This window comes from Ovis aries, chromosome 5 (assembly GCF_016772045.2).
Source record: "Ovis aries strain OAR_USU_Benz2616 breed Rambouillet chromosome 5, ARS-UI_Ramb_v3.0, whole genome shotgun sequence".
Lineage (NCBI taxonomy): Eukaryota > Metazoa > Chordata > Mammalia > Artiodactyla > Bovidae > Ovis > Ovis aries.
The window spans coordinates 79,556,642-79,572,983 of record NC_056058.1 but is presented as its reverse complement, the minus strand read 5'-3'; the positions used below and the strand labels follow the sequence as shown (position 1 = coordinate 79,572,983).

Sequence of the window (16,342 nt, the reverse complement as noted above, 5' to 3'; positions counted from 1 at the left end):
GCTTCAATCCAAACCTACTGAATCACAAAGTCCATCACAGAGATATGCCATAAGCAACTAATCCACTACTGTTGGATATTTTAGTTGTTTCTACTTTTTCCTATTATAAATAATAGTAAAATAAATATACTTCCATGTAAAACTTGAAAAAGTTTTAAATGTACACATGTAAAACTTTGTGTACATTTCTAATTATTTTCTGTAATTTACTTTGATGTAAAACCACTGCACCAAAAAGGAAGATAGATGAATAGAGGGAGAGATATGTAATACAGCAAGCACAGCAAAATGTTAATGTCGGAATCCAAGCAATGAGTACATGGATGTTCACTGCAAAATTCTTTTGACTTTTTCATATGTTTGAAATTTGTTGGGAAATGTTGAAAAAAATTATATTTTATGAAGCTAAATTCCTAGAATTGGAATAGATAATTCATAGTATGCGCACATCTTTAAACTTTGTGAAGTTAAAACATCAACCAGAAAGTGTCAGTTTCCTCACACTGTCAACACCACTTTTTAGTGCTTTTCAAATGTCTGCCAACTTGTTAGGAAAGAACTAGTAATTTATCTTTTAAATCATCATCTCCATGTGCATTTTTGAAGTTAATATATAATGAACTGGAAAGCTTCCTAACATGCTTGGCTTCATATATGATGTTGGTTATTCAAACCATGAAACAGTAATCAGGATTTGAACACCTACTCAACATCCCCTGGAGGAGAAAAATAGCAACCCACTCCAGTACCCTTGCCTGAAAAATCTCATGGACAGAAGAGCCTGGCAGACTACAGTCCAAAGAGCTGCAGAGTCGGACACAACTGAGAAACTAAGCACTCAATATACTAAAAACATTACCCAAAAAACCCTTAAATCTATATATAAATCAGGGGCACTTACTTTATTACCAAACACAATATCCTCAAGAATAAATTGCAAAGTAAATTATACAGGCAATGGGACTTTACTGCTGGTCCAGTGGCTAAAACTCCGAGCTCCCAATGCAGGGGGCTAGGGTTCAAATCCTGGTCAGGGAACTAGATTCCACATGTTGCAACTAAGACCCGGTGCAACCAAATATAAAAATCCCTTGGAGTACTTTAAAAAAACTAAATTTAATTTTAAAAATAAATAAAAAATAAATTATACAGGCAACAGTTACTTCCAGGCCAGCATCATACACAGAGAGAAGGGGTTAGGGCTCAACTGTCACCAAAAAAAGTCTCCTTTCCCATTTTACCAGGATATTTGGAATTTTAAGCATTATATTTGTTTCTTTATGTTGAAGCAATTAGATCCCCACTAATTCAATTTTAAAATTCAAGCATTTTATTTCAATATGGGTTCACATAATTATAGTTCATCCATAAGATGAAATGCAATGGAGCCATTAAAAAAGAACTACAGATATCCACATCTACTGACATGGGAAGATATCCATGCCATACTTGTTCATTGCAGAACACAAGTATGTATGTGTGTGTGTGACAGAAATATGTGCAAGGATACTTCCCAAAATATTCATAGTGGTTACCTTCAGTTGAAAGATCTGTGGGAGTTTTTATATATTTTTCTATTGTTTATTTTTACAATGGATATATAAAAATTTTTATTAACAACATAAAGTACAATAAGTCTATTTGCATTTCGATAAAAAGAAAGTTGAAAATATCCCAGAAAACCATTATGCCATGATTAGTACCTTATTAAATTTTAATTTAGCAAGATTTTCAAGTCAAGGTTAAAGTCCCTTAAGGAATGAGACCCAGATCCAGCATATTTTAAAGGACATAGGAGAAAAATTAAAGGTAGACTAGGTAAAGAGATATCCATCACACATTACTCAGCTGAGGTATAGGCCTGTATTATCCTCAGGGGATTTTACTGAAAAAAATCAATAAGCAATGGAAGGCATCTGTAGTTTTTAGATCTAAGAGAAACCAAAAGGGTGAAGCCTTGTGACAATCTGTACAGACCCAGAGTGAATCTTAACTTTACCACAGTTCCTGATTTCAATATTAGAGAAGAAAATACCTCTTAGAAATGATGTTCACTTCTCCCCTTACGACAGATTCAGGATCTGGTGGCAGTTAATTTTTTAAATATATTTATCAGATTTAAACTTTTACTTTATACTTTACAAAGACTGAAAAGGAGAACATGATATGTTAAACCACTCACCTCCACAGGAAGAAATGTCTGTACATGAGCAGATGTTCCTTGATGTGACATTGCAGTTCCATTTTTAACTTGAAAATGTGTTTTGCACATGTAGCCATCAGAACAGTCCTGTGTTCCACCAAAGAATACATAAGAAAATGCCAATTATTGTGAGAAATCATCATTCTAAGAACTACAGTGTCTCACAAGTTCCAAATCAAGCAATGAGAAACTAAGTATATTAAGTGAAATGAGATAGTATGGATAAATTCATCCAATTCATCCTGCAAACAGTAAGTACTCAATAAATAGAAGTTTTAAGCCCCTACTTTTATCACCTATTAATGATGTTTTCCTCTTCTCATAGATTAAATACCTTTTTCCCCCATGCACTTCAAAACATAGAATTCATAGAGCACATAGGTTGGTAGCTGTTTAAAAGTATATCAACTTATAGAAATGTCTTGTCATATAATTAATATTGATATTCATTTCATAGCATATAGAGAAATAGAAATTTTAGGAGGACGTGCATCTTGAAGCTAGAAACAATCCACTGTTTCAATTTATTGCTCAAGGAAAAATCTCCATTAAGAGGTCCTGGAGAGGTAATCTTTCACCTCCTTCTAGAGCACTTCCAGGAACCCACATGTCATCCCCTTACGCAACTACCACCTGCATTCTTGTATACAACACACTGTTTGCTGAGAAAGCTTAGTTCTATATTGCACTGAAGTGTGTCCATTTAACCTTAATTAACCAGTTCTAGTTACGCCTTCTAGAGTCTAAACTCGTTTTCAGAGTCATTCTTCAGAGTTAAAGATAATTTCCACTGTTCTCAAATGTTGGAAGGTATGATTTTCAAGCCCTTAACCAGTTGCATTTCTCTCCTGCTGTTTATGTAATGAATGCATACTAAGTCACTTCAGTAGTGTCCAACTCTTTGCAAGCCTATGGATGGTAGCCAGCCAGGCTCCTCAGACCATGGGATTCTCCTGGCAAGAATACTGGAGTGGGTTGCCATGCCCTCCTCCAGGAGATCTTTCCAACCCAGGGATCAAACCTGTGTCTCTTAAGTCTCCTACATTGGCAGCCAGGTTCTTCACCATTAGTGTCACTTGGAAAGCCCCTACTTATATAAATCAGTTCAGTTCAGTTCAGTTCAGTCACTCAGTCGTGTCTGACTCTTTGCAACCCCATGGACTGCATGCAGCACCCTAGGCTTCACTATCCATCACCAACTCCTGGAACTTGCTCAAACTCATGTCCATCGAGTCAGTGATGCCATCCAACCATCTCATCCTCTGTCGTCCCCTTCTCCTCCTGCCTTCAATCTTTCCCAGCATCAGGGTCTTTTCAAATGAGTCAGCTCTTTGCATTAGGCGGCCAAAGTATTGCAGTTTCAGCTTCAACATCAGTCCTTCCAATGAATATTCAGGACTGATTTCCTTTAGGATGGACCGGTTTGATCCCCTTGTAGTCCAAGGGACTGTCAAGAGTCTTCTCCAGCACCACAGTTCAAAAGCATCAAATTTTCGGCACTCAGCTTTCTTTATGATCTAACTTTTAAATCCATACATGACTACCAGAAAAACTATAGCTTTGACTAGATGGACATTTGTTGGCAAAGTAATGTCTCTGCTTTTTAATATGCTGTCTAGGTTGGTCATAGCTTTTCTTCCAAAGAGCAAGCCTCTTTTAATTTCATGGCTGCAGTCACCATCTGCAGTGATTTTGGAGCCCCCCAAAATAAGTCTCTCACTGTTTCCACTGTTTCCCCATCTATTTGCCATGAAGTGATGGTGTCACATAGTTTTAATTTGCATTTTTCTTATTGGTAACATTGAACATATTTTTATGTGATTAATATCCATTCACGTACTGTTGAAGCCAGGTTTGGAGAATTTTGAGCATTACTTTGCTAGCATATGAGATGAGTGCAATTGTTTGTGCAGTAATTTGAACATTCTTTGGCATTGCCTTTCTTTGGGATTGGAATGAAAACTAACCTTTTCCAATAACACTTACTATTATGATCACTAATAGTTGATGTTCATCTAATTGTGATCAGTTTCATTTTTTTAAGGCAAAACTAGTCTGAACTTAGTTCAGTTACACATAAAACTTTAATAACTCTCATGCACATACTCAGGTATTAATGAACATTATTAGTTCTCCACCAAAGTGTCACACTAACATTCGCATTTCAACAGAATTAAAATAATTATAAATAAGAAAAACATGGTTACTTAATCTGATGTAGTAAAAAAATATATGTACAGAATAGCATTCAAACTAAAAAATTCATAATTCTCTTAAACATTTTTACTAAGATTCACAAATCCAGTTTTTAACTATAAAATAAGGAGATTTTATAGTGTTTGTGAGCCATTTAAAATTGAATATGTTTTCAAATTTGTGTCATGACAACTATGTAAGAGCATTTGATATTAAGTAATGTCTTGGGTTGAATACTGTGTGTGTGTCATCTTTGCACAGGGTCCACACTAATCTTCTCTGGGGTTGAATACTATCCTTCCAAAATTCATATCCACCAGAAACCTTGTTTGTGACCTTATTTGGAGATAGTGTCTATGTAGCTGTAATTAAGATGAGATCATACTAGAATACACTAGACCCTAAATCCAATATAACTTGTGTCCTTATGAGAAGAGGGAAATTTGGCTATGGAAACAGACACATGGGAGAAGGTCATGGGGAGAAAGAGGCAAAGACTGGAGTGGTGCATCTATCACCCAGAGAATTTCAAGATTTCCATCAACTAATCAGAAGCTAGAAAAGGCAAGGAAAGGTTCTTCTCTAGAACCCTTGGAGGGACCATGGCCAGGCTGACACCTTGATTTTCAACTTCCAACTTCAGAACTTTGAGAGAATAAATTTCTGTGTTTTAAGCCATAAAGTTTGTGGTACTTTGTTATGGAAGCTCTAGGGAACTAATACAGAAATGATATTTTCTTCAATCTGATGGCCTCTTTATAATTGTTGTTGTTGTTGTTTAGTTGCTAAGTCCTCCCTGACTCTTTGCAACCCCATGGACTGCAAAATGCCAGGCTTCCCTGTCTTTCACTATCTCCTAGGATTTGCTCAAACTCAAGTCCATTGAGTCAGTGGTGATGCTGTCCAATCATCTTATCCTCTATTGCCCTCTTCTCCTCCTGCACCTAATCTTTCCCAGCATCAGAATCTTTTCCAATGAATCAGTTCTCATCAGGTGGCCAAAGGATTGGAGCTTCAGCTTAAACATCAGTCCTTCCAATGAATATTCAGAGTTGATTTCCTTCAGGATTGACTGGTTTGATCTCCTTCCAGTCCAAGAGATGTTCAAGAATCTTCTCCAGCACCACGACTCAAAAGCATCCATTCTTTGGTGTTCAGCCTTCTTTATGGTCCAACTCTCACATCCATACATGACTACTGGAAAAACCATAGCTTGCATCATACAAATCTTTGTCAGCAAAGTGATGTCTCTGCTTTTTAATATGCTCTCTTGTTTTGCCATAGCTTTCCTCCCAAGAAACAAACGTCTTTTAATTTCACAGCTGCAGTCACTGTCCACAATGCTTCTGGAGCCCAAGAAAAGAAAATCTTTCACTGTGTCCACTTTTTCCCCATCTATTTGCAATGAAGTGATGGGATCAGATGCCATGATCTTAGTGTTTTGAATGCTGAGATTTAAGCCAGCTTTTCACTCTCCTCTTTTACCCTCATCAAGAGGCTCCTTAGTTCCTCTTCACTTTCTGCCATTAAAGTGGTATCATCTGCATATCTGACGTGGCTTATACTTCTTGTGGCAATCCTGACTCCAGCTTATGATTCATCCAGCCTGACATTTCACATGATGTAATCTGCATAGAAGTTAATAAGCAGGATTACAATATACAGCCTTGACGTACTCCTTTTCCAACTTTGAACTAGTCCTTTGTTCCATGGCCAGTTCTAACTGTTGTTTCTTGACCTGCAGGCAGGTTTCTCAGGAGGCAGGTAAGGTAGTCTGGCATTCCCATCTCTTTAAAAGTTTTCCAGTTTGTTGTGATCCACAGAGTCAAAGGCTTTAATGTTGTCAATGTAGTAGAAGTTGATGTTTTCTGGAATTCCCTTGCTTTATCTATGATCCAACAAATGTTGACAATTTGATCTCTGATTCCTCTGCCTCTTCAAAATGCAACTTGTATATCTGGAATTTCTGAGTTCACATACTGTTGAAGCCTAGCCTGAAGCAGTTTTAGCACTGAACTGAAGTGAAAGTCACTCATCATGCCTGACTCTTTGGGACCCCACAGGGTGTAGCCCATGAAGCTCCTCTGTCCATGGAATTCTCCAGGCAAGAATACTGGAGTGAGTTACCATTTCCTTCTCCAAGGGGTTACCAAGTGGGTCCTCCAAGTGGGATACCATTACCTTCTCCAAGTGGGTTACCATTTCCTTCTCACTCAACCCAGGGATCAAACCCAGTTCTCCTATATTACAGGCAGATTCTTCACCATCTACTCAGAAGATAATTTGAGCATTACCTGTCTAGTATGCGAAATGAACACAATTGTACAGTCATTTGAACATTCTTTGGCACTGACCTTCTTTGGGACTTGAATGAAAATTGAACTTTTCCAATCTTGTGGCCACTGCTGAGTTTTCCAAATTTCCTGACATATTGAGTGCAGCACTTTAACAGCACCATCTTTAGATCTGTTTGTAGTAATGCTTCCCAAGATCCACTTGACTTCACACACAAAGATGTCTAGCTCTAGGTGAGTGATCACACCATCATGGTTATCCAGGTCATTAAGACCTTTTTGTAGAGTTCTTCTGTGTATTCTTGCTACCTCTTCTTAATCTTTTCTGCTTTTGTTGGGTCCTTGTTGTTTCTGTCCTTTACATGCCCATCCTTGTATACAATATTCCCTTTGCATCTCCAATTTTCTTGAAGAGATCGCTAGTCTTTCCCATTCTATTGTTTTCCTCTATTTCGTTTCATTGTTCACTTAAAAAGGCATTCTTATCACTCCTTGCTATTCTCTGGAACTCTGCATTCAGTTGGTATATCTTTCCCTTTCTTCCTTGCTTTTTGCTTCTCTTCTTTTCTCAGCTATATTTGAAGCTTCCTCAGACAATCACTTTGCTTTCTTGCATTTCTTTTTTTGGGGGATGGTTTTGGTCACTGCCTCCTACACAGTGTTACAAACCTCCATCCATAGTTTTTCAGACACTCTGTCTACCAGATCTAATCCCTTGAATCTGTTCTTCACCTCCACTGTATAATCATAAGGGATTTGATTTAGGTCATACCTGAATGGTCTAGTAGTGGTCCGTACTTTCTTCAATTTAAGCCTGAAGTTTGCGGTAAGGATCTCTGTGATCTGAGCCACAGTAAGCTCTAGGTCTTTTGGCGGGGGGGGGGGGGGGGGGGGGGGGGGGGGTGGGTAACTGTATAGAGCTTTTCCATCTTCAGCTGCAAAGAATACAATCAATCTGACTTCGGTACTGACCATCTGGTGATGTCCATGTGTAGAGTAGTCACTTGTGTTGTTGGAAGAGGGTATTTGCTATGACCAGTGTGTTCTCTTGACAAAACTCTGTTAGCCTTTGTCCTGCTTCAGTTTGTACTCCAAGACCAAACTTGCCTGTTACTCCAGGTATCTCTTGACTTCCTACTTTTGCATGTCAATCCTCTATGATAAAAAGGACTTTTTTTTTTTTTTGGTATTAGCTCTAGAAGGTCTTGTAAGTCTTCATAGAATCACTCAGCTTCAGCTTCTTTAGCATTAGTGGTGTGAGCATAGATTGGATCACTCTGATGTTGAACGGCTTGCTTTGCAAATGAACCAAGACCATTCTTTTGTTTTTGAGGTTGCACCCAAGTATTGCAATTTGGACTCTTTTGTTGGCTATCAGTTCAGTTCAATTCAGTCGCTCAGTCATGTCCAACTCTGCGATGCCATGAATTGCAGCACGCCAGGCCACACTGTCCATCACCAACTCCCGGAGTTCACTCGGACTCATGTCCATCAAGTCAGTGATGCCATCCAGCGATCTCATCCTCTGCCATCCCCTTCTCCTCCTGCCCTCAATCCCTCCCAGCATCAGTCTTTTCCAATGAGTCAACTCTTTGCATGAGGTGGCCAAAGTATTGGAGTTTCAGCTTCAACATCAGTCCTTCCAAAGAACATCCAGGACTGATCTCCTTCAGAATGGACTGGTTGGATCTCCTTGCAGTCCAAGGGACTCTCAAGAGTCTTCTCTAACACCACACTTCAAAAGCATCAATTCTTTGGCACTCAGCTTTCTTCATAGTCCAACTCTCACATCCATACATGACCACAGGAAAAACCATAGCCTTGACTAGATGGATCTTTGTTGGCTATCAGGGCTACTCAATTTCTTCTAAGGGATTCTTGCCCACAGTAGCAGATATAATGGTCACCTGAATTAAATTTGCCTATTCCCATCCATTTTAGTTCACTGATTCCTAAAATGTCAGTGTTCACTCTTGCCATCTCCTGCTTGACCACATCCAGTTTACCTTGATTCAGGGACCTAACATTCCAGGTTCTTATGCAATATTGTTCTTTACATCTTAGGACTTTGCTTTCATCACCAGACACATCCACAACTGAGTGTTGTTTCCACTTTGGCCCACTTTGGTTGTTTCTTCCTTCTTTCTGGAGCTATTTCTCTGCTCTTCCTCAGTAGCATAATAGACACCTTCTGACCAGGGGGGCTCATCTTCCAGTGTCATATCTTTTTGCCTTTTCATACTATTCATGGGGTTCTCAAGGCAAGTATACTGGAGTAGTTTGTCTTTCCTTCCTCCAGTGGACCGTTTTGTCAGAACTCTCCACTATGACCCATCCATCTTGGGTGGCCCTGCACAGCATGGCTCATAGCTTTATTTAGTTACACAAGCCCCTCTGCCACAACAAGGCTGTGATCCATACCTCTCAGTCAGTTGGACTGTCCTCCCTCTGGATTCACACAGAGAACCTGCTGTTTGATCATGATCAATACTAGTTCTGGTTGACTGCAGTCAACTCATTCAGACTGGTTGATGCCACCATCATAGATGGTTAAACATCCTGAATATCCTGTCTACCTGTAAAATAAGCTATTAAGTATCAAATACTATTATCTTTTATTATTTCACTAAGGTTCTAAATTTTGTAGCTGGAATTATTGTATTTCCAGTGAAAGCTATTCTCTTTTCTCCTATATTTGACCCAGAAAGGCAAAACTCTGGCAGTATTGGCAGCCATTATGTAATTAAATGGAGCCTGAGGATAAAGCCAACGCAGAGGGAACAAGACCATAACATGCATAAGATTCTGATTACACTATTTTTTACCAACTACACCTGAAGCTAGCTCTGCCCTCAAATTTTCAATTACATGGCCCCCAAAAGTCCCTTCTTGGCTTTATCCAATATGAATTGGGTTTTCTGTCACTTGCAACCAAACTAGTCTTTTTATAAAATGACATATATTGTGTTTATTAGTTGAAAACGAGAAGATTTTCTACTGTATTTGTATTATCATTCATTATGATAATCAATAGTTGATTATATATAAGATTTACCAAATACAATAAAACCAGAATAGTATGTGTTTCTGAGAAAAAGTGCTCACAGTCTGCAATTTTCTGGCAATATAAGGAAAAAGTCTTAGGATGTTCAGAGAAAAGTTGGAGCTAAATTGTGTGTAGTGCATATAATCCATCAAATGAGGGTAACTGTTCTATTTTGTATTTTTAATACCTGAGTGTTGGTCACACAATCTCTTCCTAAGGGAAGCTATAACTTAGTAGAATTCTAATTACAATGCAAAATACACCTCCTTTGACATCAAAGAGGTGAGTCAGAAATTCCTGTGCATCTATGTTATAAAATCTAAATAAATTACCTGGTATCTGTTTCAATGAGTTAGGATAGAGATGTGTCACTTTCAATGTTACTTATAATTTAAACAATTTAAATTTCCATTTTAGGTAATTTCTGATACTATTTATTAATGTCTACAGAGAAGTGCAAAAGAGTTTTTATTTTTTTACCTCAGCCTATATTTGGTCATGGTGATTTTCTTTTCACTATCAATCTCTTAATAGTCAAGATTAGCCTTAAAAAATTAAATATAGAAAAAGAAGAGTTTTACAGTATTTCAAACATTTACTTTCACAGAAGTAGGCCTTTCTCCCACATCATTTTAACTTAAGATATAAAAATATGCTTTGTTCCTCACTATTGAAGGATGCTTTTTTTAGAAACAACAAACGTAAAAGTATGAGAACTGCCCTCTAAATTAGCACTACAGTCCATCAAGCCAGGCAAACAGAATTGAACTCAAACCTCCCCCTGAAGATTCCAATGGACATTCCTCTCTAGCTTACCTGTAGTCTTACTGTACTTACTATAGCTTACAATTTAGCACTAGCCTCTTTAACTTTTTAACATTGATTAGTCTCACTTTCCCCAATGATCCTAAGCTCAGGCCTAGGTAAGTCCTATCAATAGAGGAAGGGCAGTCCTTACTGTAGAATCTGGACTGTCTTCCACATAAAAACCTTATCCCCACAGAGTATGAAAACACCCTGGACCTTCATGGGAGGAGATGAAACAAAAGGAACCTTATACCTCACCCAGTTCCACCCTCCTGCTTTAGCAATAAGAAGGTGAAGGACGGAAGTACTTTGAAGAGACTTGTCCTACAGCCAGTTAGGGGCAGAGCTGGAAGTGAAAAGTAGGTCTCGTGGCCTGAGTTCTTTCTACTATACTAAGCAAGTTATTCCAGAGAGCGGGATGAGAGCAGAAAGCTCCTCACTGATGCTCATGGACGGGGGAAGCCAGATTCTGCACGTGGAATAGCTCATGCCACTCAAATGCAGTCTGGGACCACAGCCACAGCATCACCTGGGAGCTTGTTAGACATGCAGAATCCCAAGCCCACGACAGACCTCCTGCATCGAAATCTGTATTTAACAGGATCCCAGGTGATCCGGATGTACAATCAGAAGCCCTGAGGCAGGAAGACCACAATCCCTGCCTCAAAGAGATAGCAAACTATATTAAACAGTGGTTCTCAATGCTAGCTGCACGTATGACTCACCTGAGGAGTTCTGAAAATGCTGTTACTAGGGTGCCCCCTCAGACCAGTGAAGTCAGAATCTTCCCAGTAGACTCCAGTGAAAAGCCAGGGTAGAGAACCACTGCACTAACTTCACTGGAGTCCCTTTCTGAACTCTGAAAACAGAACCAACCATGGTCTCTGCAGCTGCCTCAAGAAAAAGGCCACAAACAGCTCCCAAATTTCAGGAATTCCAGGACTCACTCAGAGCCCTCCATATGCTAAACTTGCTGCTCTGGATGCTCATCTTGTCATTTCAACTGTGCTGAGACTGCTTTTTTAAGTGGTCTTCACTACTGTCTCAAACCCCGCTCGCCAGCAACTCGCCCAGCCTTGACTGTAGCAAGGTCACCTGTAACAGCCGGTAATCTGGTAACTTTAAAACCATACCATATCCAGCTACACTTCTGCTATTAGGACTCCTTGCTGCCTACTCCCACATAGCAGGTTGCTCCACACTGTCACTACAGGATAGAAACTACCAGAAATGCAGGTGCTTTATGTAACCCAGACACCGCTAATAAAGACAACACTCGCTCACAGTCAAAACTCCTCATGTTATCTACATGAAATATCAAAATAAGGACTAAAGATTTAAATGAGAAAAACAATACCATAAATGTGCTCAATGTAAACACTGGAAGACTATAAAAGCTCTTATTCATTCATCTATTTATTCTTATTATTTTATTTTCTTATTTTTGGCTACACAGCTTGCAGGACTCTATTTCTCTGACTAGGGATCCAACCTGTGCCCCCTGCAGTGGAAACGCAGAATCTTAACTACAGGATCACCAAGGAATTCTCTAAAAATTCTTAAAAGATATTTACAAAGTAAATAAAAACTTTGACATCACATAAAATATGCACTCAATATGCCAGCAAATTTGGAAAATTCAGCAGTGGCCACAGGACTGGAAAAGGTCAGTTTTCATTCCAATCCCAAAGAAAGGCAATGCCAAAGAATGGTCAAACTACCACACAATTGCACTCATTTCACATGCTAGTAAAGTAATGCTCAAAATTCTCCAAGCCAGGTTTCAGCAGTATGTGAACCATGAACTTTCAGATATTCAAGCTAGTTTTAGAAAAGGCAGAGGAACCAGAAATGAAATTGCCATCATTCACCAGATCATCAAAAAAGCTAGAGACTTCCAAAAAAACATCTATTTCTGCTTTATTGACTATGCCAAAGCCTTTGACTGTGTGGATCACAAAAACTGTGGAAAATCCTTATAGAGATGGGAATACCAGACCACCTGACCTGCCCCTTGAGAAACCTGTATGCAGGTCAGGAAGCAACAGTTAGAACTGGACATGGAACAAAAAACTGGTTCCAAATAGGAAAAGGAGTACGTCAAGGCTGTATATTGTCCACCTGCTTATTTAACTTATATGCAGAGTACATCATGAGAAACGCTGGGCTGAAAGTAGCACAAGCTGGAATCAAGATTGCCGGGAGAAATATCAATAACCTCAGATATGCAGATGACACCACCCTTATGGCAGAAAGTGAAGAAGAACTAAAGAGGCTCTTGATGAAAGTGAAAGAGGAGAGTGAAAAAGTTGGCTCAAAGCTCAGCATTCAGAAAACGAAGATCATGGCATCCTGTCCCATCACTTCATGGGAAATAGATGGGGAAACGGTGGAAACAGTGTCTGACTTTATTTTTCTTGGCTCCAAAATCACTGCAGATGGTGATGGCAGCCAGGAAATTAAAAGATGCTTACTCCTTGAAAGGAAAGTTATGACCAACCTTGACAGCATATTCAAAAGCAGAGACATTACTTTGCTGACTAAGGTCCGTCTAGTCAAGGCTATGGTTTTTCCAGTGGTCATGTACGGATGTGAGAGTTGGACTATACAGAAAACTCAGCACAGAAGAATTGATGCTTTTGAAGTGTGGTGTTGGAGAAGACTCTTGAGAGTCCCTTGGGAGGCAAGAGATCCAACCAGTCCATCCTAAAGGAGATCAGTCCTGGGTGTTCATTGGAAGGACTGATGTTGAATCTGAAACTCCAATATTTTGGCCACCTGACTCTTGAAAGTCCCTTGGACTGCAAGGAGATCCAACCAGTCCATTCTAAAGGAGATCAACCCTGGGTGTTCTTTGGAAGGAATTATGCTAAAGCTGAAACTCCAGTACTTTGGCCACCTCATGCGAAGAATTGACTCATTGGAAAAGATTCTGATGCTGGGAGGGATTGGGGGCAGGAGGAGAAAGGGATGACAGAGGATGAGATGGCTGCATGGCATCACTGACTTGATGGACATGAGTTTGAGTGAACTCCGGGAGTTGGTGATGGACAGGGAGGCCTGGCATGCTTCGATTCATCAGGTCACAAAGAGTCGGACACGACTGAGCAACTGAACTGAACTGAACTGATGCAAAGAGCTGACTCATTGGAAAAGACCCTGATGTTGGGAAAGATTGAAGGCAGGAGGAGAAGCGGAAGACAGAGGATGAGATGGTTGGATGGCATCACCGACTCAATGGACATGAGTTTGGGTAAACTCCGGGAGTTGGTGATGGATAGGGAGACCTGGCATGTTGCAGTTCATGGGGTTGCAAAGAGTCGGACATGACTGAGAGACTGAACTGATTAAAATATTAATAAATTCTATTGCATAGAAAAATTCTTAAAGTCAAAAGGCAAATATCAAAATGTGAGAAAAAGATTTGTAGCTCAAATAGAAAAGGACTAATTTGTCAACATGTAAATAGCTTTAATTTCCTCAATACATAACAGTTCTAACAAACCATTAAGAAAAAGCCCAATAGCCCAATAGAAAAACGAGCAAAGAATATAAATAGATAAAAGAGGAAGTATACATGGATCAGTCACTTCTGTCACTCAGTCGTGTCCGACTCTTTGTGACCCCATGAATTGCAGCACACCAGGCCTCCCTGTCCATCACCAACTCCCAGAGTTCACTCAGACTCATGTCCATCAAGTCAGTGATGTCATCCAGCCATCTCATCCTCAGTCGTCCCCTTCTCCTCCTGCCCCCAATCCCTCCCAGCATCAGAGTCTTTTCCAGTAAGTCAACTCTTCGCATGAGGTGGTTAAAGTACTGAAGTTTCAGCTTTGGCATCATTCCTTCCAAAGAAATCCCAGGGTTTATCTCCTTCAGAATGGACTGGTTGGATCTCCTTGCAGTCCAAGGGACTCTCAAGAGTCTTCTCCAACACCACAGTTCAAAAGCATCAATTCTTCCGTGCTCAGCTTTCTTCACAGTCCAACTCTCACATCCATACATGACTACTGGAAAAACCACAGCCTTGACTAGGCAGACCTTTGTTGGCAAAGTAATGTCTCTGCTTTTCAATATGCTATTTAGGTTGGTCATAACTTTCCTTCCAAGGAGTGAGCGCCTTTTAATTTCATGGCTGCAATCACCATCTGCAGTGATTTGGAGCCCCCAAAAATAAAGTCTGACACTGTTTCCACTGTTTCCCCATCTATTTCCCATGAAGTGATGGGACCAGATGCCATGATCTTAGTTTTCTGAATGGATATTAATCATATAAAAATATGTTCAATGTTACCAATAAGAAAAATGCAAATTAAAACTATGTGACACCATCTTTTACCTATCAGATCGGCAAAAATCAGAAAGTATGAAATACACTGTGGATAAAACAGGCAGGCACTCTCATACATTGCCAAGGATAGGGTAGTTTAAATTAGTGTAACCTCCCTGTAGAGCAAGATGGCAATATGTATCCAAACTTAAAATGCACCTACTTTCCATCCAGAAATGGTACTTCCAGCAATTTATCATACAGAAATAGTTGTATATGTAGGAAGTAAAATTTATGCAGTGATATGTATTAAAATATTGTTGTAATAGCACAATATTGGAAATAACCTAAAAGCTCATTGGTGAGGATTGGTTAAATAAATTACAGTATTAAAAAAAAAATTATGGTATACCCAAATAATAGAATGCTATGCAGTAATAAAAAAGTGAGTATGTTTAGTAAGTATTCATATGGGATAATAATCAAAATAGATCATTAAGTTAAAAATATGCAGAATAGCAGGTATATATGTATTATGCTACAATTTGTTTCAATATAAATTCATGTGCTTGTGTATACTGAAAATATCTGAAAGGACACCCAAGACACTGGTATGAGTGGTGACCTCTGAGGTCTGGGTAAGAAGAGTGGGAGGGTTAGGAAGGAAACTTACATTTTTAGTGACAAACCCTTTTGTCCTTATAAATGAAAAACACTGTATGTTAAACAAATACTCTATTGATTGTCTTTTGAATGGTATACCTCCAGGCCATCACATTGCTGCATTGGATTCCAATCATGAATTTCTCGGGAAAAAATGTTCTGTAAGCCTTAAAGAACTCTAGAGAGATGAGCAAGTTTTCTAGTGTTGTACTAAATGCCTACTGGATGGAGATCTAAGGATTTCCTAACAGAACATGTTTGGGTCTGCTTTCTTACAAGCTGTCATAAGCTATGCCACCCAGAGAGCTATGATATGCTTGCCAGAATCTAGCTACCCAAATAACTATGGGGTTTTTGAAGCTGAATTTTAATAAGCTTTAAACAATCTACTCTAGAAAACTGCTGTCTAAAAAATTAGGTGGTTATCTAAGGGCCTCCGCCCTGCTTTGGAATAAAGGATTGTATATAGGACATAAAGTCCAAGTTAACTATCCAGAATGACCAGCTACAAGAAGGGTTGGCAATGCCATTGGGGAGGAATTAAGAGGAAGTTTCTAGGTCACTGCCAGCACTGAACAAACAACAGGACCTGCAAGGCCAATGTAACCCTGAGGAACAGGCCAAACCTAGGCCACAGATCTCAAGAGGTTGTTCCTTCCTTCTGTAAGAGATCAAACCAATACAACCAGTAGCTATCCAGAGTTAATTAATCTTGAGGGCAAAAAAAAAAAAAAGAAGGAAAACTGCTGCTGAAAAGCAAAGCTTACACTGGGTGGTTCAGACAATAAACTAGTATCTGTTCATTTTTTTTAAGCCTAAAACTTAGATGGTAAAGAAAGGTGACTGATAAGGATTTCAAGATC

The 16,342-nt window shown here is 39.2% G+C and overlaps 1 protein-coding gene across 3 annotated transcripts in view; it reads right to left on the bottom strand.

Moving 5' to 3' along the window:
- Positions 1 to 16,342, bottom strand: part of ATG10 (autophagy related 10) — a 277,457-nt gene that overhangs the window by 193,127 nt on the left and 67,988 nt on the right. For 2 of the 3 annotated variants that reach the window (XM_060415984.1, XM_027970494.3), the window contains exon 3: positions 2,183 to 2,290. In XM_060415984.1, the coding sequence (XP_060271967.1) occupies positions 2,183 to 2,290 (108 nt within the window). Of the gene's footprint in view, positions 1 to 2,182; positions 2,292 to 16,342 lie in introns of those variants that run through there. The other variant, XM_060415985.1, reaches the window with a different exon arrangement.